This window comes from Zingiber officinale, chromosome 7A (assembly GCF_018446385.1).
Source record: "Zingiber officinale cultivar Zhangliang chromosome 7A, Zo_v1.1, whole genome shotgun sequence".
Taxonomy (NCBI): Eukaryota; Viridiplantae; Streptophyta; class Magnoliopsida; order Zingiberales; family Zingiberaceae; genus Zingiber; species Zingiber officinale.
The window spans coordinates 86,401,236-86,425,672 of record NC_055998.1 but is presented as its reverse complement, the minus strand read 5'-3'; the positions used below and the strand labels follow the sequence as shown (position 1 = coordinate 86,425,672).

Genomic DNA, 24,437 nt, shown 5'->3' with positions numbered 1-24,437 from the left:
AGGGGAAGTTAAGATTTTCAAGATTTTTTTATAACTCATTTTTATATATTATATATGATCAATTGGAATTACATTTGATGTTGCAATTTCTTTTATCTGCAACTTTCTAATAAAATATTTTATTTTGCAATTACTACTTGTCTGTTATTACCCAAACTTAAACTTGGGTTGATGCACATAAAAAACGGAGAGATTATTAGACCCCGTGGTTGTTTTGGGGTGATCAACCAAGTTAGGTTAGGTCCTGTTTGGTTTTAATCCCTGTGTCTAAGTGTGTAGGAGCTTAGGAGGATAGGAAGTCGAGCGGAAGATGCAGCTAGCGAGAAGGATGACACGGGAAGGGAATCAACGGGCTCGGTGCATCTGAGGGATGAAAGGGTTGTGGAAGAGTACACCGATGAACGAGAAGAATATATGCGACGTTCGAGGGACAAGAAGCCAGAGCGGGATCCTGCTCAAGGAGAAGGCCGGAAATTTGGTCCGGATGAGCCCTATTCCGGTGGCCGAAATCACCCAGGATATCACAGCAGCACAGGAGCAAGTTGGAGCTGCAAGTGCTGCTGGAGGCGCCTTCAAAGGATGTTGAAGGCGCCTCCACGTCTTTTATGGAAGGCGCCTTCGATGAACAGTGCGAATGCGCCTTCCGAGGCTATAGAAGGCACCTTCGGTCAATCAAACTGATCGTTGGCAGCAGATAAGGCCTTATCCGTTGCTACCTTACTAGAGGCACCCTCCATCCACCTTGGAGGCACCCTCAAGCTTAGGATAGGATTTCTAGGAGCTATAAAAAGACCCCTGGAGCTAGGAAATAGAACAACAACTAAGAACAACTCTTGTATTAACTTTCTAGCAACTGTTTGAGCTTTCATTATGTGTAAAAGGCTTTTCCACCTTCAGAGAAGGAGATTCTTAGTGGGCTTTGCAACCGCCTTGGATTAACAACCACCTAGGTTGTAACCAAGTCAATTCTGAATCTCTTCCTTATTCTTGTTACTTTTATTTTATTATTACTGTTGCATTTTAAGAGTTGAAAGCACAAGGAGGGTATTGTTTTTCTATTTCAAACAATTCATCTCTCCCCTCTTGCAGGCCCCACTGCGCCAACAGCCTCTACACGTTTCTGTGTAAGCCTTCGACCAAGGTGTCCGAGGCACCTTCATCACTATGGAAGGCACCTCGAGCATTGTTCACCGGAGGTAATCCATTGTGCATTTCACTTCCTACAAGACACATTAGTCCAAATACAAAAGAGCATAATAAAATATGATTAATAAACTATTTGGCAGTCTCCAAACTGTCTGGTTTTGACTTTTAAATTTTTCAAAAATTCTAAGTTGAATCGACATCTACTATTCTTTCAACGGGAAATACGTCCTCACCTATTTCTCTAAGAAGAATTTATCTTTTTCCAAACCGATCCTTCAGACCATTTAAACTTTTGCTCAGCATTTGAGACATCAGGACTTTCCACTGGACATCCAATTCCCGATCCGTCAAGTCTTCCGCCTAGTGTCCGTGGCCTTAGGACTTTCAGCTAGTGTCCTTAACCCTAGGATTTCATCCAACGTCTTCGATCCACCAACACTTTACCCAATCCCTCAAATCAGGACTTCGTTGTCTAACCATAGCTAGAACTTTTCATCTACCTAACCTTAACCTCAACTAAGACTTTCTTTTACTTAAGTTCACTTAGGATTTTCCTGCACACTTAGTTCAACTTATTAGAACAACAAACCTTAACTTTGACTTTCTTTTACTTAGGTTTACTTAGGACTTTTCTGCACACTTAATTCAACTTATTAGAACAACAAACTTCAACTTAGAGCGCTTTGACATAATCAAAATTTAAGTTTAATCCTATGTTATTTCTTGCACCAACACACTTTCACTCTAATTAATAACATTTATAAGATCATAACTACAATTAACATAAAAAATCAAAAAATAAAATGTTAGGGATAGGGTATTTTTTTATAATAAATAAAAATAAAGTATTATTTTGATAATAAATAAAAAATATCCTTTTCACATTTAGAATAAACAGGAATTTTTTTTTTTACCCTATTAGATGATAAATCATGGAATGTACTAATTCCCCGAATCCCCGTTGTATGCGAATTTATATATAAATATAGATACTATTCTGATTTTACAAAGAACCCCCTAGAATTATGTAAGCAGGAAATGATCAGAACATGTCGGAAAGGGTGGGCAGCTTGATCTCGCCGGCGGTGGAGACGGGGATGGTGAAGTTGCCGACGACGGGGAGGTCGACGGTGACTCCCACGTCCAGCTCGTAGTCGATGTCCCCGTCCCTCCCCAGGTCCCTCATCAGGCTTATCAATATGTCGTACGGCACGGTGACCGGCAGTTCCAGCATCGTCTCCGCGCTCGCCGCCGGCGACTCCGGATCGCGCATCCTCCCTGAAGCGACCTCCCTTAATTGGATTTGGGATCGGTTTTAAGATTTGTGATCGGTGAACGAAGCGAATTGGAGTATCGCTGCCTACCTGCCGGCGCTCTTGAGGGTGTAGGCGATCTCGCAGATGGGGATGGTGAAGGGGTAGGGGTTGGAGACGGAGACCTGGCTGTGGAAGAGGACGCCGTCGCGGCTCAGGCTCCGGACGGAGACGCCGGCGAGGGAGGCGTCCGGCTTGGGGATGTCGGGGACCTTGTCCGCCATGAACTCCTTCGCCTGGTCCACAAGGTTCGACATGATCGATGATCGATGAAGCAGCGAGCATCGGGGAAGATGATAAACAAGCACACGCGACGAGGTGGAGATCGATCGAGCAGCCACGCGGCCTTCGATCTCGGCGGCTAGCTGATACGTGGAGGAGGGAACAGGCATGTGGCTCGTCGCGCTTACCGGCGTTGCTGCTGATCATTCAACGCCATTACTTCTGGGTGATCGAACATCGAGACTCGTTGCCCTGCTTACTTAGGACGGACGCGAAAAAAAAGATAGATATTAAAAAATATATTCGTAATTATTGTTTTAAGCATTTTTTTTTATCCGCTTGAAATTGATAAAATAAACTTCCATTTTCTTCGAGTATTTCAATCAAATCTAAGATGCCCCAGGTTATCATTCAAATTGTCACTCAAAGATTCAATTTTTAATTATTATAAAATATTAGATTTTTAGATCATCCACAACAAATACTTTCTAATCCTATCTGAAGGCTAGGAAGATAGTGTCCAAGCTCTAGTGAATGATTTGTTGACCGGTAGAAGACTTCTTTGGCTTAGAATGGAATATTTCTCCATGATCCTGTACACAATTCGACAATTAAACAAAGCGTTAGTGACTAAAGACGAGAAAAGGGGTCCCTGGCAAGGCCCTTCGACACTCAAGTCAGTATACTTTTCGATGAGTGGACGAAGAAGAAGAACAATGGAGGATATGCACAAGCGTTAGGTTTTGATGATGTCAAATTACATACCTTGTGAACGGAGAAGATCCCCTATATATACTATCTCTCACAATCTCCGTGAGGTGGCCCCTTAACTCGAAGTTCGTTAGGTGATGGAAGAAATACAGTCTGGGTGCTTCGTAATGATAGTCTGAGGCTTTTAAGTCTAAGGGATATGGAGCTAAAGATATAATGGAATTGGTTCATTCTGATTTGTATGGTCCTATGACTATCCAGACAAGAAGTAGTTTCGAATATTTCGTCTATTTTATAGACAACTATTTGAGACACAGATAGATTTACTTGATACACCGCAAGTCTAAGTGCTTTGATTAGTTCAAAGAGTACAAGGCTGATGCGGAGAAATGTCAAAGTAAAAATATCAAGACACTACGGTGAGATCGTAGTAGCAAATACCTCTTGGGAGAATTTAGGAGTCACTTATCAGAAGTAGGGATTCAATCCAAACTAACTGCACTTGGTACATCCCAACAGAATGGTATAGTAGAAAGAAGGTATAAGGCTCTTATGGAATAATTAGATCGATGATGAGTTATTTAGAAAATTACCAAATTTGTTTTAAGGATATACACTGAAAACGGAAGTGAACATAGTACCTTCTAAGTCAGAATTCTCTACTCCCACAGAATTACAGAATGGGCGTAAGCCTAGTCTGAAGCATATTCGGATTTGGGTGGTCTAGCACGTGAGAGACACTGAAAAATTGGACATGAGTTCACTTGTTTGTGAGTTATACTAGAAAAAAAAAAGAAAAGAGGTTTTGTAGTCCTTAAAATCGGAAGGTTATTGTTGGCACCAATGCTCGATTTGAGAAAAGGACTATACTATAAACCACAAGCCCATGAGAAAAAAATGTTCTTAAGGAAATTAAAGGACACGTCTAACCTAGTACCAACTGTACAAGATGAAATATCACAAAAAAAACTGCAACACGTATCACAAATGATACACAATTGCAGAAAGTACCTCGTCATAGTGGGAGGGTTGTTAGACAACCTAAAAAGATTTATGTTTTGGGAGAGTCTTTGGACTCGATTCCTGGAGGATATGAACCTGATCTCCGGACATATGACGAAGCACTCCAAGATAAAAATGCAGCATCTTTGCAAAGAATACAGAATTAGAATAGAGTCGGGAAGCTTATAAAATTACCAAATGGTGTAAAAGTCATTGGGTAAAAATAAGTCTACAATAGGAAAAGAGGGATAGACAGGAAGGTAGAAACTTTCAAAGCAAGGCTTGTTGAAAAAGGAAATTTTTTTTACTGGTAGTCATGCTTAAGTCTACCCGGATTCTTTTATTTATGAGATTTAGCAAGTGGATGTCAAGACAGCTTTCCTTAATGGAAGTCTTGAAAAAAATATCCATATAAAGCAACCAGAAGGGTTCATTGCAAAGAGCAAAGAGCATCTTGTGTAAGCTCAAACAGTCTATGGACTGAAGTAAAGCTTCAAGGTCTTGGTACATTCGGTTTAATAAAGTAATCCAGACCTATGGATTTATTTTATAACTGAATGAGTTTTGTGTATACAAGAAATGTGATGGAAACGTGGTGGTATTTCTTGTACTATACGTAGATAACATTTTTGGTAGTTGAAAATAATATCAAAGTGTTGTCAGAAGTAAGGGTATGGTTGTCCAAATAATTTGATGTGAAGGACTTGGGAGAATGCATATATTCTTGGGATCAAAGGGATCGCAAGAAAAGAATATATTTTACTTATCCCAAGCTTCATATATCGAAACAATCTTAGCTCATTTTAGCATGCAGAACTCCAAGAAAGGTTTCTTACCTTTTAGGCATGGAGTAGCTTTATTTAAAGAGATGTCTCAGAAGACATCAAAGGAAATAAAGGACATGAAGGTCGTTCCTTATGCTTCGGTTGTAGGAAGTCTAATGTATGCAATACTGTGTACGAGACGGGATATCTGTTTTACCGTGGGCATGATTAGCAGATATCAAAGTAACTCTGGACAAGGACATTTGTCTGCGGTAAAGCATATATTGAAGTACCTTAGAGGCACTAGAGATTATATGCTAGCTTATAAGGCAGATAATTTGGTTCCTGTGGGTTACATGGATTTTAACATCCAATCGGAAAGGGACAATAGTAAGTCAACCTCGAGGTTTTGTGTTTACTTTAGGAGGTAAAGTCATAACTATGGAAGAGTGATAAGCATAGGTGCTTTTTCGGACTCCACCATAGAAGCTGAGTATATGGCAGCCTCTGAGGTAGCCATAGAAGTTGTATGGCTCAGATACTTCAAGATAGACTTAGATATGATTTCTGGTTTGCCCAAAATAATTTGGTGCAGTAGCAAACTCGAAAAAAACCATAAGTCCATAAGGCAAGTAAACACAATAAGAGCGCAAGTACCACCCAATACGAGAAATCGTATAAACGAGGAGAAGTTGTTGTCGCCTAGATTGCATCAGATGATAACCTATAGATCTTTTCACTAAGGCTCTTAAGGCAAGAGTTTTTGATGAGCATGTTGAAGGGTTGGGAATTAGATGTATGACAGCAGATATGGCAGCTTAGTCTTTTAGTATAAGTGGGAGATTGTTAGAGTATATACTAAAAGCCTAGTTTTTTGTATAAACATTTATCAAGAAATAAGAATCGCATTGGTCAAATATTTACATTTATGATAAATGTAGTTGTTCAATTAATTTATATTGTAGATAACATGGTGTATGGTGTCACATACAGAAGATCATGTTATCAGTTCTTTATAAATTATAAATAGTTGCTCACGACTAAGATGGAAAGGAACAAATCATTGGAATAGTCGTAGTGTAATTAGGTATTAGTTTATCTTGACTAATAAATTACACTAGTACACTCTAAGTGTATTGAGTAGGACAATTTTAGGTAAGTTCTTTTTATACTGACTTGATAAAAGAACTAGACCTTAGTTATTATGGAAGTGTGTGCTCTTAATCCTAATATAATAATAAGCACATATATTTGATATTTATTTCTTTAATTTATCAATGGGTGAGATTTAGTTCGATAAATCAATAAGCCCGATAAGTTGGAAAATGATATCACTTATAGTGTGTGTTGTTGATTATAGAAGGAAACTGTGTCCTAGTAATCTAGGTTGAGAATGACCCCAAGAGGAGCTCATAAGGATTGCCATGTTAAACCCTGCAGGTGGACTTAGTCCGACATGACGATAAGGTTGAGTGGTACTACTCTTGGACTAAGATATTAATTAAGTGAGTTGTCAGTAACTCATTTAATTAGTGGACATTCGACATCTTAAACACAGGGAGACTAACACACTCATAATAAGAAGGAGCCCAAAATGTAATTTGGGATTGATGCGGTAGTTCAATAATAGTTCATTAGTGGAATGAATTATTATTGATGGAATTAAGTTGTGTGTTCGGGGCGAACACGGGAAGCTTAATTTCATCGGGAGACCAAAACCAATTCCTCCTCTCAGTCCCTATCGTAGCCTTTTGTATATAGAGATTTATACCCACTACATACCCACCTTCTTACCTAACCTATAGGGGTCGGCCAAGCTAAGCTTGAAGCTCAAGCTTAGGGTCGGCCAAGACCCAAAGGTTGAGCCAAGTTAATTGCCCGGCCATAGCTTGGAGCCCAAGCTTGATTGGGCGGCCATATTAAAAGGGAATTTATTTTTAATTAAAATTATTTCTTATGTGGATATCATGGTTTTTAAAGAGAGTTTAAAATTTAAATCTTTCCTTTTATAAGCGTTCTACAAAAGATTAAGAAAAGATTTGAAATCTTTCCTTATTTGTAGATTGAAAGGAAATTTTAATTTTGAGTAAACTTTTCTTTTTTAACCATGATTCATGATTTAAAAGAGAGTTTAAAAATTAAATATTCTCTTTTATAAGTTTCTACAAAAGATTAAGAAAAGATTTGATATCTTTCCTTATTTGTAGATTGAAAGGAGATTTTAATTTTTAGAGATAACTTTCCTTTTTGGAAATCATCCACATGTTTAAAAGAAAGATTTTAATTTATAAAATTTCCTTTTTATAATCCACCATGAAGGGAAAAATTATTGGAGAAATTTTTTATAAATTTCTGGAAATAAATTAGGAAGTTTTAATTTTTGTTTTAATTAAAACTCTCCTTGTTTTGGGGAAAGAGGTGGTCGGCTAATTGAAAAAAGAAAATTGCTTTAATTAAAATAATTTTTCTTTTTCATGGCAAAGGAATTAAGGAAATTTTTTTTATTTGCCAAGACCAAGGATTATAAAAGAGGGGGTAGAGGTACCTTCATAGTGAACGACTCTATTATTCTTCTCCTCTCTTTTCCTCCTTGGTGGCCGGCCCTAGCTTCTCCCTCTTCTCTTCTTCTTGTGGTCGGCGGCAACCCCTCTTGGAGCTCTTGATGGTGGCCGGTTCTAGCTAGGAGAAGAAGGAGAGAAAGGAGGTTTTGTTTCTTGCATCCCTTGGAGCTTGGTGGTGGTGGTCGGACCTCTACTTCTCTTGGAGAATTGTGGTGGCCGAAACCTAGAAGGAAGAAGAAGGTGCTTGGTGGTTCTCGTCTCGGATGATCGTTGCTCACACAACGTCCGAGGTTAGAAGAGGAATACGGTAGAAAATCAAGAGGTTATTTTTGCTTACAAAGAAAGGTATAACTAGTAATTATTTTCCACATCATACTAGTTTTCTTTGTATTGTTATTTTTGGAAATACCAAACACAAGAGGCATATGATTCTAGAGTTTTCGAAATAGTTTTTCGAGTTTGTGTTTTCTTCTTTTTCGAATTTGTGATTCGATTGTTCTTTTTGGTTAACCTAGAGTTATTTAAGGAAATAAATATTAGCTTTCCTTAAAAGGCTTTGCCTAGGCAGTGGTGGTTGCTCCCATATCCAAGAAGGCCATGTGCCTCGCCATGCAGTCCTGGAAGCCAATTTTGGAAATTAATATTTATGGAATTAATAACTTAGGTAGATTTGAATCAATAGTGTTAAGTTCCGCTTGCGATTCAAATCTAAACCATTAAGAACAGATAAGTTAAATTTGGAATCAATGATATTAAGTTCTATCTGCGATTCCTAATTTAACTTTTAAAGAACACAATAGGTTATTTAAGGAAATGTTCGACACTTGTACAAAAAAAATTTTGTACAGTGAAATCGGTAGATTTTCTTAGGACTAACCAACAGTAGCTCTAGGAACTTCTCTCAAAGTTCCTTTCCTGATTCGTAATCTCCAATCCGATTGACTTCCTGGGATGGAAGTACGCTGAGCATGTGGAATTTGGCTCATCCATTTGCTATGAAGTCTGCTTGCTTCTTCTTGGTCCATTAGTATTCTTCTTTTTCATTTCCTTGTAAGTCTTTGGGAGTTGTAAAATCATATTTTATAATTAAGAGAATCTCAAAGTTCGTTTTAAAGAATACCTCCATCCGGCATTTTCATTGCACGAAATTTCCTTCGAACTTCGGCAGATAGATACTCGATCCGACCATCGTCTCGGTGCTTCAGTAGGCGGTTAGTCCTTCTAAGTCATTATGGTTTTAATACCAATTGTTGGTGTAGCGAGAGCTGACAAGAAGGGGTGAATTGTCTGTAAAATAAAATAAACCTTTCTCAATCTTTCAACTCTAATTAGTAGCACAATTATACTAAATTAAATTAATAACTAAAAAGAAAAGGCAAAGAAATTACTTGGTTACAACCTAAGTACTTGTTAATTCAAGGAAAAAGAAAGTACTAAAAATCTCCTTCATTGAAGGCGGAGAAGTCTCTTATACTCGTTGAATGCTTAGAAAGTTGCTAGGAAATGAATACAAGAGTTGATGATTATTTCCTAGGTCCATGAGTCCTTTTATAGCCCTTGGAAAGAGTTATCCACAGCTTGAAGGTGCCTCCAAAGAAGTCCAAGGCGCCTTCTATCGGATGGAGTTTATCTGCCGAGGATAAAACTTTATCCTCCGCTAATGGCTAACAAAGGCTGGAAGGGACCTTCGTAATATTCATCTGTTAGAGTGTATACTAAAAGCCTAGCTTTTGTATAAACATTTATTTAGAAATAAAGAATCACAATGGTCAAATATCTACATTTATTTGTTAAATGTAATTTGTTCAATTAATTTATATAGTAGACAACATGGTGTGTGGTGTCACACACAGAAGATCATGTTGTCGGTTATTTATAAATTATAAACAGTTGCTCGCGACTAAAATGGAAAGGAACAAACCGTTGAAGTAGTCGTAGTGTAATTAAATATTAGTTTATCTTAACTAATAAATTACACTGATACACTCCAAGTGTATTGAGTAGGACTATTTTAGGTAAGTTCTTTTTGTACTGACTTTATAAAAGAACTAGACCTTAGTTATTATGGAAGTGTGTGCTCTTAATCCTAATATAATAACGAACACATATATTTAGTATTTATTTCTTTGACTTATCAATGGGTGAGATTTAGCTCGATAAATCAATAAGCCCGATAAGTTGGGAAATGATATTACTTATAGTGTGTGTTGTTGATTATAGAAGGAAACTGTGTCCTAGTAATCTAGGTTGAGAATGACCCCAAGAGGAGCTCATAAGGATTGTCATGTTAAACCTTGCAGGTGGACTTAGTCCGACATGACGATAAGGTTGAGTGATACTACACTTGGACTAAGATATTAATTAAGTGAGTTGTCAGTAACTCATTTAATTAGTAGGCATTCATTATCTTAAACACAGGAAAACTAACACACTCATAATAAGAAAGAACCTAAAATGTAATTTGGGATTGGTGCGGTAGTTCAATAATAGTTCTTTAGTGGAATGAATTATTATTGATGGAATTAAGTTATGTGTTCGGGACGAACACGGGATGCTTAATTTCATCGGGAGACCAAAACCAATTCCTCCTCTCGGTCCCTATCGTAGCCTCTTAATTATAGAGTACTATACCCACCTTCTTACCCATCCTATAAGGGTCGGCCAAGCTAGCTTGGAGTCCAAGCTAGGGCCGGCCAAAGGCATGGTTCATGGGTTCATGAGATGGCCGGCCCTAGCTTGAACCCAAGCTTAGGTGGCCGGCCCTATTAAAATAAAAAGTAATTTTATTTATTTTTTTTTTCTTATGTGGATTCCATGGTTTTAAAAGAGAGTTTAAAATATAAATCTTTCCTTTTATAGCTTTCTACAAAAGATTAAGAAAAGATTTGAAATCTTTCCTTATTTGTAGATTGAAAGGTAGATTTTAATTTTAAGACAACTTTCCCTTTTAACCATGTTCATGATTTAAAAGATAGTTTAAAAAATTAAATAATATTAGTTTCTACAAAATATTAAGAAAAGATTTGATATCTTTCCTTATTTGTAAATTAAAGGAGATTTTAATTTTTAGAGATAACTTTCCTTTTTGGAAATCATCCACATGTTTAAAAGAAAGATTTTAATTTATAAAATTTCCTTTTTACAAACCACCATGAATGGAAAAATTATTGGAGAAATTTTTTATAAATTTCCGGAAATAAATTAGGAAGTTTTAATTCTTGTGTGAATTAAATTTTCCTTGATTGATATTAGAATAGTGGTCGGCCATATGATTTAAGAAAAGGTTTTTAATTTTAATTAATTAAATTTTCCTTTTCATGGCAAAGGAATTAAGGAAGTTTTTATTTAAATTCCCTTATTTGCCAAAGCCAAAGATTATAAAAGAGGGGGTAGAGGTGCCTTCATGAAGGTGAACCTCTATTCTATTTTTCTCCTCTCTTTTTTCTCCTTAGGTGTGGTCGGCCTCTCTTTTTCTCTCCTCTCCTTATTGTGGCCGAAACTTCTTCATTGGTGGAGTTCTCATGGTGGCCGGATCAAGCAAGGAGAAGAAGGAGAGAAAGGAAGTCTAGTCTCTGGCATCCCTTGGAGCATTGGTGGTGGCCAAACCTATCCATCAAGAAGGACTCTTGGTGGCCGAAACCTAGAAGGAAGAAGAAGGTGCTTGGTAGTTGTCATCTCAGAAGATCGTTGCCCACACAACGTCCGAAGTTAGAAGAGCAATACGGTAGAAGATCAAGAGGTCATTAAAGTTCACAAAGTAAGGTATTACTAGTATTTATTTTCCACATCATGCTAGTTTATTTTTCTTTGTATGAATTCCAAACACAAGAGGCATTAGATCTAGTTTTTTGAATTTATTTTTCGAGTTTGTGTTTTCTTTGTTTTTTGAATTTGTGACTCGAAAGTTCTTTTTGGTTAACCTAGAGTTATTTAAGGAAATTAAATATTAGCTTTCCTTAAAAAGTTTTGTCTAGGCGGTGGTGGTTGCTCCCATATCCAAGAAGGTCATGTGCCTCGCCATGCAGTCCTGGAAGCCAATTTAGGAAATTAATATTTAATGGAATTAATAACATAGGCGGATTTGAATCAATAGTGTTAAGTTCCACTTGCGATTCAAATCTAAACTATTAAGAACAGATAAGTTAAATTTGGAATCAATGATATTAAGTTCCGTCTGCGATTCCTAATTTAACTTCTAAAGAACACAATAGATTATTTAAGGAAATGTTCGACACTTATACAAAATTTTTGTACAGTGGAACCGATACGATTTTCCTAGGACTAACCAACATCATCGAAGGCGCCTTCCAATCATGAAAGGCGCCTTCCACAGGGCAACTCAGCTTAAAGCTGATCTCTTCGCATAGTTTTTCATGTAAGTGATTCTTCAGCTTACTGGAGTTGAGCTCACCCGAACTCAGCTCCGACCTTCTCCTTGAGCAGTCTTTCTCCTCGACTTCTCATCTCTCAGACCGCCATGCGTGTCCTCATCCGTCGGTGTACTCTTCTACAATATCGCATCCTTCGAATGTACCGAGTGTGTTAACTCCTTTTCTGTGACATCCTTCTCGCTAGTTGCGTCTTCTGCTTAAGTTCTTGTATTTCTAACCTCCTGCACACTTAAACACAAAGATCAAATACAATAAAATTTAATTGAATTTCAATCAAATCTAAGATTACCCAGGAATTGCTGGCAACTAGGGGATTTTAATTTAGTATATGTAATAATATAATATAATATAATATAATTAATAAAATACAAAATTTTATAATTATAAAGTATTATAAAATAATTATCTTATACTTATTGACTCTTCGATTTTTTTTAACTGTTGTATGATATAACGTCACTATTATTAATGTATTTTTCTCTACCTATATTAAAGTTATATTCATCCGATTATCACCCATATATTTTGCATTTGCATTCTATCTTTCAAAATTCTAATGCAGAAAACATGCACTCTCCGTAATACTCAAGTTGTAAGTAGAATTAATGTCAATATCAAAAATTCATAAACCAATACACACTATATATACTTTTTCTTGGACATGCTAACTTCTTTAAAACATCATTTAAAATTTTTCAATCCTTAAAATACTATGTTAGAATGCATATATATATATATATATATATATATATATATATATATATATATATATATATATATATATATATATATATATATATATATATATATATATAAAGTCGTACATGTGTTCGACGGGACATGAAGTGTATACTAAAAAGTGAATCTTTTGCTACGACAAATAATAATAAAGTTCAATTTACAAATAACATATACACTAAATATATAAATAAACTAAAAATATATATATTACATCAATAAAAAATTAATAAATATTTAAAATAATTATATAAACACTTTTCGTCTAGCTGTTTTAGAGATAAAAATATTTATTAAATCTGTATAATTTAATTGTTGAACCCTTTCTTTCTCAATCGATAACTTTGATAGTCCATTTAGTGTATTCTATAACATTGAGACCAATGTGGTGGCCGTAGATAGTAACAAGGAGACAAGTAGTAACCACCATGCAATTAGGACGTAGTTCGCACAAGCGACTGAGGTAGCGTGCGACAACCCCGTGCTACGAAATTAAGTTACGCGAGCAAAGGCCAACCGCCAGCCTGCGTCGAATGAGATAGCCACTGCGAGAATCGACATGATTAGGTCGCACAAATAATTTTTGTTGCATGATTAGGTTACAATTAGTGTCACGTATTGCAAGACGAAGAAGAAGATTATGATTACCTCTTGTTCCGTGGATCCGTGCCTTGGTAGAAAGAACGCCAAAGAAGAAATCGTGTGCAAAGAAGAGCAATACTAGAGAAGAAATTACGTGCAAAGAAGAGTCATTCGTCGGTGTGTATCTCGGAGTCGTGAGAATAGGTTTAACAGCTATTTAGGATCCATATCTCTCATTTTTTTAATATAATTAAAAAAATAGGCCCTTTATTGGGTTGGGCCATGAGGTGATTGCCTCTCCTCATGAAAGTTACGGCTATATATATATATATATATATATATACACACACGAGGATGTTGAATTTTAAAAAATCTTATAGATAAAATTCAACTAATTACATCAATTTTTTCATGTCAAAAATAAAAAATAAATTTTGTAGACACAAACAAAATACACAAAGGTGCAATTCCATATCTAATGGCGGAGTTTACATGAGCCGTGCGGGAAGATCAGAAAAGATATAAACAAAAATTATTAGTTCCAACTAAGTGCCCACACTGAACCGATTTCATTTCTAATAATTTATCATATTCCATATTTTTGTTTTGAAATTAGAAGAATCGAGATTAGAAGCATATCATGAATAAATATGAAATTTAATCCCATCAAAATTGTTCAAATTTATGTCTGAGAATCCTCTAGAAATCGTGAGGTAAGCTAGAGTATCGTACAATACAATACAATAATATATAGTATAGTGTCAAATATATAATTTTTTAAAATTTATTTTTACTTGGGCCCAGCCTCCACACTGAGCCAAGATAAGCTCCGCCACTGGTTTGCAGCTGCGAGAGAAAAGATAGATTGTATATTTTTTTTAAAACAAATTATTCATTATAAAATGAAGTGGGTTTTTTTTTAAAAAAATATCTTCTCAAAATTGATAAAATGAATTTTTATTCTTTTCCTCGTCGAGTGGTCTCATTCGAATCTCTAATAGCGACACCATCGCTTGCAGCCGCAGGAGAGGCAGCCCAAGACCGTGAGAAAAATGGCTAACAACCGCGAGAGAAGCAACTCGATGTTATTAGAAACTAAGTTAATCGGCATGGTTCTACTTTTATGAATAATTAAAGTTCAATTGTTAGGTCAATCTAAAGGTTATTGGGTTCAAATCTTGAATCATTGAATTTTTATATAATAATAATTGCCCAATAAAATAAAATTCTAAATTTAAATTACTTACAAAATTTAATATTTAATAAGATCAAAACGAGATTATTACTTGAGTCAAATGGAAACTAGTAAGGTGTTCCACATAAAATTATGAACATTTGTTTGATTTAAGAAGTAAAAACATTGTCCAGAGGTTTAAAAACAAAGGATAAATGTTCATGATGAGACCATGCCGATCTCAGTAAAAAGTTCAATTCCTTAGCCATCAGAAGAGTAGATAAAAAAAACTTCAACTGTTTATGAACTCATACACCAAATCCATTCAAACAATGGAATAAAAAAAATGAAGGAATGAGAATTTAAAAAGGAGGGGAAAAAAGTGGAGTTGTAAGAACAGATTCAGATATACAAGATAATGTTTCGGGTTAAGTTTACATCATTTTTTTTTTTTGTTTGCTAAAGGGAAAGTTACTTGTTTCCTTGCCATGGCAGTAGTCCTTCGGCGAATTAGTACGACTGAAGCTATGTATCATGGATATATTGCTGTACCGAACTCCATTGTGGAAACAACTATCATTTATGAATAACTTCAGCTGTCATTCCTCATCATGGTTACGAACTCCTCATAATTGATTCTCCCATCCTGTATGAGGGAAAAAAAGAAGTTTATTTATTAATATTATCATATGTTCGACTGAAAATAATCATAGATTGTAAATTTATTCTTTGTTTTTTTTAGTTAATTCACAGCAATACATGATTTCAAATCAATTAGGTTCAGCAGAAATTATGTTCACTAACCTATTATGTTCACTAACCTACTATATCAATTTTGCACTCCAAAGTAAGCCACACAAAGTTCATTCTCCTTAAATGTGCAATTCTTGCTATTAGCAATTTTCAATAAAAAAATATTTTGAATCACACACAGGTATGTTCTGAGCGACCTCATGGTGCCGCTGTATGGCATCGAGTTCAAATTCACTGTAACTTTGTCCAGAAGAATCAAACCTGATGGGACCAAAATTTGATTCTCTCTGCAGAGGTTTTGTTCACGAACTCAATACTCAGATTTAGCCATTTATGTTAAATCAGAAACTATGTAAAGCTTAATCACTGTGAGGATTTTAAATTAATTTCCTAATATTCTGTGCAAAAGTCATATTATTTGTGTTTGGACTAAAAAAACTTTATGTTTTAAATTCCATATGACAAACTGGAGTTCTGAAAATTTGCACATCAAGTTGAGAGCAATAAAATTCCAAACGGAATAGCTTATCATACTTTCTTTAACGACTACTAGCAATTTTCAACTATTTTATCAAACATTAAGAATCAGACTTGCATATCTAGTCTAAATCCTAAAAAGCCACTTCTTTAACTAGAATAAGTTTCCTTTTGCAGATAATAATAATCCTACATTTGCATCACGCTTAAAACGAAAGCAATAATTTCAAGCAAACTAAAGCATACCAAGGTTTTTCTTCTGCATTAAATCAGAAACAACAAAATCTATCTTTACCAAAATTCACTAATGGAATGGACAGCTTACATGGTTAATATCAACTTCAGCAATTATCTCCTTAATTGTTTGTTGATCCCCCATGTTGTAATCCATGAGAGCTTGCTCCAGCTCCTCAATGGTGATGTATCTAGCGAAAAATGGTATGTGAAATGGAGTGCAACACTTACTCTGGAAAAATGAGAGTTTGAAACATGAAAATGATAAGTTACCCGCTTTGGTCCTTGTCAAAATACTGGAACGCCTTGTACAGATGATCTTCTTTTTCCATTCGGTTCATATGCATTGTAGCGGTGATAAATTCCATATAATCAATGGACCCATTTCCATCCACATCTGCCTGTTGGAAACATCAAGTTGAAGATCAAATACTTCCATAATATGAGCAGAATAACCACACTTTCACTTCACATGCATGATAAAATATGTTCATTTTTCAGGTTGTACTGTCTGTGGCAGTGTTAAACTTATTGAGAACAATGTTTCAAAATTGGCCCACCATGTGGCCCTGTCACCCTGCTTGTTGTGGCTGTTCCAGCTGAACAGGCTTAAATACCTCTAATATGTCCATTAGTTCACTTGGACCACACTGGTCATCATTTCCTTAGTTGATTGGTTAAATTAAAGGGATGGTCCAGTTTTCAAAACATCCTGAGCTTCATGTCAGGGAATGACAAACTTTTTCAGCTAAAATTTTGACTTTCTATCCCTTAATTAGGTTTTGTATGATTCGAATACCAAGTGAAGTTCATATAGTATAATTTCGGAGTTGGAAACAAGAACTAAGCTTTTTTAAAAATTACTTATGGGTGTTCCATTTTCAAGGATGAACTTATGAATATGAAAAGCCTTGCAAAGATAACATACTGCTTCCATCAATTGCTGAACTTCAGATTCAGTAATCTTGATTCCCATGTTACCCAATTTGGGAATTCCAGCTCTCAGTTCTTCGACAGTCAATGTGCCACTGTTGTCAGTGTCCATTGATTTGAACATTTCCTTCAAACCAATAATTTCTTCCTCTGACAAGCTTTCAGCAATCACCTGGGCACAAGTATAACAGTGCAAACTTTAGCATCAAACATATGCCAGAGAAGTAAAATGGATCGAGATGTGTTGCTACCTTCAGGGCTACTTTTTTAAGCTTGTTCATGGCCCTGAACTGCTTCATTCTAGTTATAACTGTTAGGTCAAGTGGGCTATCAGGAGCTTCCCCATCTTCTCTTATCCATGGATGGGCTGCAGTAATATGGTAAAATGTCACACTGAGTGAATCTATAAGTGATATAAAAGATTTCTGAACAGCATTAGGAAAAGACTTTCGATTAGAATGTTTATGAAAGTATTGAAGTTGAGCAGTAAGATCATCCAAAACAAAATGCTATTAGCTCAAACATAAACAAGTTCATCAGGAAACACTACTTCATCGCCAAATTTTTGCATGATGAAGGTAAGATTTCTACTTAACTATGGGATTTTGTAGCCTGAAAGATGATAATTTAATTGTTGATAATCTTACTGAGAATTTCAGCTGCTGTAAGTCGTTCTTTTGGGTTTGCTCTTAACATTTTCTTCACTAGATCTTTTGCACTGTCTGATATATTTGGCCAAGGATCGGATGAGAAATCCAAACGCCCACGTAGTATAGCAGAAAAAATGCCTTGGTCGTTATCTGAAGAGATAAGTGTAGCAATTCAGCTGAAAATTCACAAGTTTAGACAATGATTTTAAATTTAATTCAACTAATTTGATTAGTGTGCACCAGCCCAAAAAGGAGGAACGCCAGCAAGAAGAATGTAGACGATCACTCCAGCACTCCAAATATCAGCCTCTGGTCCATAATTCTTTCGCAATACCTCGGGAGCAATATAGTACGCACTACCAAGAACATCCTTGAATAATTCTCCTGCAGAAGCAAGTGATTCTTTGTTTGGAACCAATTCCCAAAAGAAAAGCAACTTATCGACAATTGAATATCAAGTCTTGCATTTAGGAGAAACAAGAAAAGTGAACAATCTTATTTAGTAGAATATGGTATGTGTGGTAGTTGAAAACTTGATTTCATAACCCGTGCCACTAAAATATTAAATAACTCCAATACTAGGAATTTTCATTTACCATCTTGTATCTATGCCAGACATCCACACTCCAATTCTACATTAAACATCTCCATTGTCACATGTAACTTTTTTAGAAACGGTTATATTAGACACTTGCATCCAAATGTGTCAAAACCTCGGAGGTAAGTCTGAGTAACTAAACTATGACACAGAATCATTCCAAAATTTTGCCACATAAGCATTAGCACAAATTTACAAATATAGAGCTAGTTAATCTATAGAACTTCTGCCTCTAATTGAAATATTTTGTACGATTTTAACAAAGAATGATGGAAAATCTTGAATGAGATCAAATTTCTTAACATAATTCATTCTTATTTCCAAACATTTTTGCTCAAACAGGGCACCAAAGAGAAACTCTTTTAATCCTTTTCTCTGGTAACCAGATCTTCTGAAATTGAAACGTGAAATCAGAAGGATATCAAATTTTCTAGGGCTTGCCATAATATATATGAGGAGAAACGATATCCAATCACATTGTGATGCACTGGTTTTGTTTTTCAGAAAAATACGATATCTTTTTCTGGTTCAATCACAGTTAATTAATTGATTAGGTTAAATACCGGGTTTGAAGAAGGTGGAGAGGCCGAAATCGGTGGCCTTAAGCGGCGACTCCTCGTTGGTGTTGAGGAAGAGGAAGTTCTCAGGCTTGAGGTCGCGATGCATAACGCCCATCGAGTGGCAGCAGTGCACCACATTGACGATCTCGCGGCATAGGGAGGCGGCTGCGCGTTCGGAGTAATGGCCGCGGGAAATGATGCGATCGAAGAGCTCTCCGCCCTCGCACAGCTCCATGACGAGGTAGACGGAGGAGCGGTCCTCGTAGGCGCCCTTGAGCTCGACGATGTTGCGGTGGCCTGTAAGGTGGTGCATGATCTGCACCTCCCGGCGGACGTCCTCGAGGTCATCGGCGTGCGTCAGCTTGCGGGTGGCGATCGACTTGCAGGCCAGCATCTCGCCCGTGGTCTTGTGGGTCACCAAGCTGGTGACGCCGAACTGGCCGTGCCCGAGCTCCCGGCCGAATGAGTAGGCGGAGTGGACGTCCTCCTTGGGGCGGCGTAGGACGCGGCCGATGCTGCCAGTGCTCCGGAGGTGGGAGCGGTTCTTGCCGCTGTCGGCGCGGCCGCGCCGTGAGGGGTTGTTGCCCATCGGCGGCCGGTGGTCGTCGCGGTTAGGTCGAGATCGGAAGGGACCACGTCAACGAGGAGGGGAGCGAACGAGTGGAATTCAACGACGGAAGGGAAGAAACCGAGGGATCCACGCCCTGTTTAATGGTCCTCGCGCCTCGATTAACACAAATACATAATTAGATTCTTTTTGGGGGGTGTATTTAAAATTTTAGAAAAAAAACTTAATTATCGTTGTAAAAGACTGCTACTTTCTTTAAAAATTATATTTCTTTATACTACAAATATTTTTATCCAAATATTATATAACAGTTATTCAAAATTATTATATATGCAATATTTTTATATATTTTTTATCAACTTAATTGAAATCTAAATCATCGTAAAATTTATAAAATTATTATAATAATTATTTAGCAACTGCTACAATAATTTTATTTACTATTATTTAATTGTTATAATAATTATAATAATAATAATAATAATAATAATATTGTAATAGATAGTTGTCGTAGTAAAAAAAAAAGTAATTTACCAAAGGGTGCACATGGAAATCTAAATTTATCAAAAAACGTACACTACTTTGATATTTACCAAAAAACGTACTTTTTTAAAAGCATTTCTATTTTACCCTCCTGATAATTTGACTTTTTCTACTGTTTTTCTTTTCTTCACTATATTTCCCTCTCTTCTCTGTCGGCAGAAGATAGGAATAACATTAGTCAATTTTTAATCATATTTTAATACATTTGAAAAAGCCAAATAAATAATGGACACCATATTTGGACTCCTAGCTTTCTAGGTCGATCAGTGGGTTTCGGTCAAAACCCACTGATGGACCTAGAGAGCTCCGATTGCACTCATTTCAGTTTCTATGGATTTCTAAAATTGCAAGGAGTTCAATATGGTGTACATTATTTATTTTGGCTTTTTATAGATGTTAACAAGTAAAATCAAAGAATTGACATAAAAGCCCACGTTGGGCCTGATATGGAATTATATCAGGCCCAATGTGGGCCTGATATCATTCCATATCAGGCCCGCGTTTGGCCTGATTTGAGTCCATATCAGGCCCAATGTGGGCTTTTTTACCGATTCTTTAATTTTGCTTGTTAACATCTATAAAAAATCAAAATAAATAATAGACACCATATTTGAACTCCTTGCAATTTTAGAAATCCATAGAAACTTAAATGAGTACAATCGGGTCCATTAGTGAGTTTTGACCGAAACCCACTAATCGACCTAGAAAGCTCCGATTACACTCATTTCAGTTCCTGTGGATTTCTAAAATTACAAAGAGTCCAAGTATGGTGTCCATTATTATTTTTGACATTCCTAGTGGTGGACCAGAGGTTTTGAAAAACCCTAAATCTCTTTTTTTCCCTTTTTTTTGTTTAGGCCTGATATGAAGAGATATCATGCCCACGTTGGGCCTGATATCTCTTCATATCAGGAGGCCTGATATCTCCCATATCAGGCCCACGTTGGGCCCGATATGGACATATAAATAGTAACAACAAAAATAAAAAATAAAAAAGAAATAAAGAGAGATTTAGGGTTTTCAAAACCTCTGATGAATGTCAAAAATAATAATGGACACCATATTTTAACTCCTTGTAATTTTAGAATTATAATCGAAATGGGTGCACGGAGCTTTCAGGTCGATAAGTGGGTTTGGTTAAAATCCACCGATGGACCTGAGAGCCTCGATTGCACCCATTTCAGCTTCTATGAATTTTAAAATCGCAAGGAGTTCAAATATGGTGTCCATTATTTATTTTGGTTTTTAGATGTTAACAAGCAAAATCAAAGAATCGACAAAAACCCCACATTGGGCCTGAACCTATCAGCCCAACATGGGCCTGATATGGAATCATATCAGGCCCATGGGCCCGATATGGAATGATATCGATTGACGCGTTGGGCGATATGATTCCATATCGTGCCCAACGTGACTTTTACGCCGATTCTTTGATTTTACTTGTTAACATCTATAAAAGCCAAAATAAATGGACACTATTTTGAACTCGCAATTTTAGAAATCCATAACGAATGGGTGCACCGAGCTCTTTACGCCCATCAATGGGTTTTGACCGAAACCCACCGATCAACCAGAAAGCTCCAATTGCACCCATTTCAGTTTTCTAAAATTACAAGGAGTTAAAATATGGTGTCCATTATTTTTTTGACTTTGTTTTGTTTTGAAAAAATCTCTCTTTATTTTTTTCCTTTTTTGTTTAGCCTTATACGAAGAGATATCATGCCACGCTGGGCTGATATCTCTTCATATCAGGCCCAATGTGGGCCTGATATCTCCCCATATCAGGCCCAATGTAGGCCTGATATGGGAGATATCAGGCCTAGTAACAACAAAAAATAAAAAATAAAAATAATAAAGAGAGATTTAGGATTTTCAAAACCTCTGGTCCACCACTAGGAGTGTCAAAAATAATATTGGACACCATATTTTCACTCCTTGAAATGGGTGCAATCGGAGCTTTCTAGGTCGATCAGTGGGTTTCGGTCAAAACTCACTGATGGACCTAGAGAGCTCCGATTGCACCCATTTCAGTTTCTATGGATTTCTAAAATTACAAGGAGTTCAAATATGGTGTACATTATTTATTTTGACTTTTTATAGATGTTAACAAGCAAAATCAAAGAATCGGCAAAAAAGCCTACGTTTGGCCTGATATGGACTCAAATCAGGCCCAACGTGGGTCTGATATGGAATCATATCAGACCCACGTTGGGCCTGATTTGAGTCCATATATTCCATATCAGACCCACGTTGGGCCTGATTTGAGTCCATATCAGGCCCAACGTAGGCTTTTTTGCCGATTCTTTGATTTTGCTTGTTAACATCTATAAAAAGTCAAAATAAATAATATACACCATATTTGAACTCCTTGCAATTTTAGAAATCCATAGAAACTGAAATGAGTGCAATCGGAGCTCTCTAGGTCCATCAGTGGGTTTTGACCGAAACTCACTGATCGACCTAGAAAGCTCCGATTGCACCCATTTCAGTTCCTGTGGATTTCTAAAATTGCAAGGAGTCCAAATATGGTGTCTATTATTTATTTTGGCTTCTTCAAATGTATTAAAATGTGATTAAAAATTGACTAATGTTATTCCTATCTTCTGCCGACAGAGAAGAGAGAGAAATATAGTGAAGAAAAAAAAAAGTAGAAAAAGTTAAATTATCATGAGGGTAAAATAGGAAATGCTTTTAAAAAAGTGTACTCTTTGGTAAATACCAAAGTAGTGTACACCTTTTGGTAAATTTAGATTTCCACGTGCGCCCTTTAGTAAATTGCCGAATAAAAAAAATGACTATAGGAGGAATGGTAGGAGGAATGGAGTAGTTTCTCCCTGAAGGTCAGAATTAGATCTATGTTAGAATAAATTTATCATCCTTTAATTAATTTGGCGAATTATAATACAATAGTTGTAGATGACTGTTACAATGGTAGCTAATTAATAATTACTATAATAATTTTATAAATTTTTTAATATTATTAAAGTGATTTTAATTAATTTTAATTTTTTTTAAACAAACTTGATAAAAAAATTTATTTAAAATTCTCTCTATATTTTGTTTTTGACAAAATCTAAACACAAACAATTTACACATTATAGAAATTAAAGTGCAAATATACTGTAATGACAATTCTTAACTACTATTGATCGGAAAATGCTCTCTCATTCCTCTGTTGCTCTCTCATTCCTCAGTTGCTCTGAACTTAAAATTTATCATAAATTTAATATTTTATATAAAAATTATATTTATTTCTTAAATTTAGATTTCATAATATTTTTTTAAAATTTAGAAAATAAAATTTATTCTTTAAATATTAAAATACTATTTAATTTGAGAGATTGAAAAGAAATATAAAAGGAATGGATTGAGCAATAAAAAGTAAAAATTATATAGGGAAAGAAAAAATAATAAAAATAATAAAAAATAAAGATAATAAAAATTTTAGGATATATGATGTCGTTGTCCGAAAGTGGAGAAGATGACAAGCTGAGGATATACCTGGAAGTTTGACGAAGTGAAGACTCAACGTTATCCTACAGCACAAAATTGTTAATGTCGGGTTAGGAAGAGGTTTATGGTGTGGCCCTCCGACGCTAAGTCAATTTCCAGTGATGTAAAGAATAGTAAGAATGTTATAGCAAAAGAGTGTATAAAATGATAAAGTTGCGCATACTTCTTCCTATAGATGGAACCCCTTTTATAGTGTCGTTGTAGTGCCTACACCTGTATCTCAAAGTTGCACACGTTTTCCTAACTGTCCTATGAAAAAACAAATCAAAAAGTATCTCTGATACCTTTCTTTAAGTGAGCATGCATATTTCTAATCTAACAGTCTGGAAGTTTCTACCGTACGATTTGCTTGCAGAACATGCTCTGTTATTAGTGATACAAACCTCTAAAAGAGTACGAGGAGATATACGGGTTGATCCCGATGTAAGCCGACCAAAGGCTGCTCGGCTGTGTTGCATAGAGCTCTCTCCCTTTACTTAGCTTTCTCGTTGTCGGAGGGCTGCCTCTCATCTGGACGGACACGCCTCCCGTAAGCGGGGATGGCGGTTGGGTCGGGGATGTACTACCTATTTGTCTCTTAACCTCAAGTTATTTGTTTGGCCTTGCATGTCTGCTCAGACATGCCATCCGCTCGGCTATAACTAGCCTACTCGGCTGACTTTGACTCCTTCCTTGACTTTGACTTCCCCGTCAGTCGGTCTTCCTTGCTTTGGCCTATCTTTGGTGGGGCCCCTCTTTATCATCGTATCACAACTCTTCCCCTCAAGTCTAGTTAAAGAAAGTTGTAAGTCCGACTGACTAGACAGTCAGTGTGTTCTGGAACTCTTTCTTCCCGATCAGGTGTGCTAGGATTTAGAGTCATCATTCGCCTGTGATGTTTACTGCTCTAGAGTTTATAGCTATCGCTCAACTGTAATCTTCAATACTCAAGGGTTTATAGTTGTCGCTCGACTGTGATCTTCTTTGTTCAAGGGTTTATAGTTGTCGCTCGACTGTAATACCGC

General features: G+C 36.3%; 2 protein-coding genes across 2 annotated transcripts; both read right to left on the bottom strand.

The window, feature by feature from the left end:
* Positions 1 to 2,188: 2,188 nt before the first annotated feature.
* Positions 2,189 to 2,716, bottom strand: LOC122000235 (desiccation protectant protein Lea14 homolog). Its single transcript, XM_042554709.1, has 2 exons — positions 2,511 to 2,716; positions 2,189 to 2,438 (listed from the first exon to the last, which is right to left on the bottom strand). The coding sequence occupies exons 1-2, from the start codon at positions 2,714 to 2,716 to the stop codon at positions 2,189 to 2,191; spliced, it is 456 nt and encodes a 151-aa protein (XP_042410643.1).
* Positions 2,717 to 14,965: 12,249 nt separating this feature from the next.
* LOC122001704 (calcium-dependent protein kinase 1-like) lies at positions 14,966 to 19,527 on the bottom strand. Its single transcript, XM_042556597.1, has 8 exons — positions 18,813 to 19,527; positions 17,892 to 18,035; positions 17,649 to 17,801; positions 17,253 to 17,368; positions 16,997 to 17,173; positions 16,342 to 16,469; positions 16,160 to 16,259; positions 14,966 to 15,250 (listed from the first exon to the last, which is right to left on the bottom strand). The coding sequence occupies exons 1-8, from the start codon at positions 19,396 to 19,398 to the stop codon at positions 15,197 to 15,199; spliced, it is 1,458 nt and encodes a 485-aa protein (XP_042412531.1). The 5' UTR covers positions 19,399 to 19,527; the 3' UTR covers positions 14,966 to 15,196.
* Between the last annotated feature and the right edge of the window lie 4,910 nt (positions 19,528 to 24,437).

Excerpts from the sequence above, each read along its gene's own strand:
- LOC122000235 (XM_042554709.1), bottom strand. The coding sequence starts at position 2,716 with ATGTCGAACCTTGTGGACCAGGCGAAGGAGTTCATGGCGGACAAGGTC. Across the intron at positions 2,439-2,510 it reads ACCCTCAAGAGCGCCGGCAG|GGAGGTCGCTTCAGGGAGGA; the intron begins GTAGGCAGCGAT and ends AATCCAATTAAG.
- LOC122001704 (XM_042556597.1), bottom strand. The coding sequence starts at position 19,398 with ATGGGCAACAACCCCTCACGGCGCGGCCGCGCCGACAGCGGCAAGAAC. Across the intron at positions 17,174-17,252 it reads TTAAAAAAGTAGCCCTGAAG|GTGATTGCTGAAAGCTTGTC; the intron begins GTAGCAACACAT and ends ACTTGTGCCCAG. Across the intron at positions 16,470-16,996 it reads TTCAGCAATTGATGGAAGCA|GCAGATGTGGATGGAAATGG; the intron begins GTATGTTATCTT and ends TGTTTCCAACAG.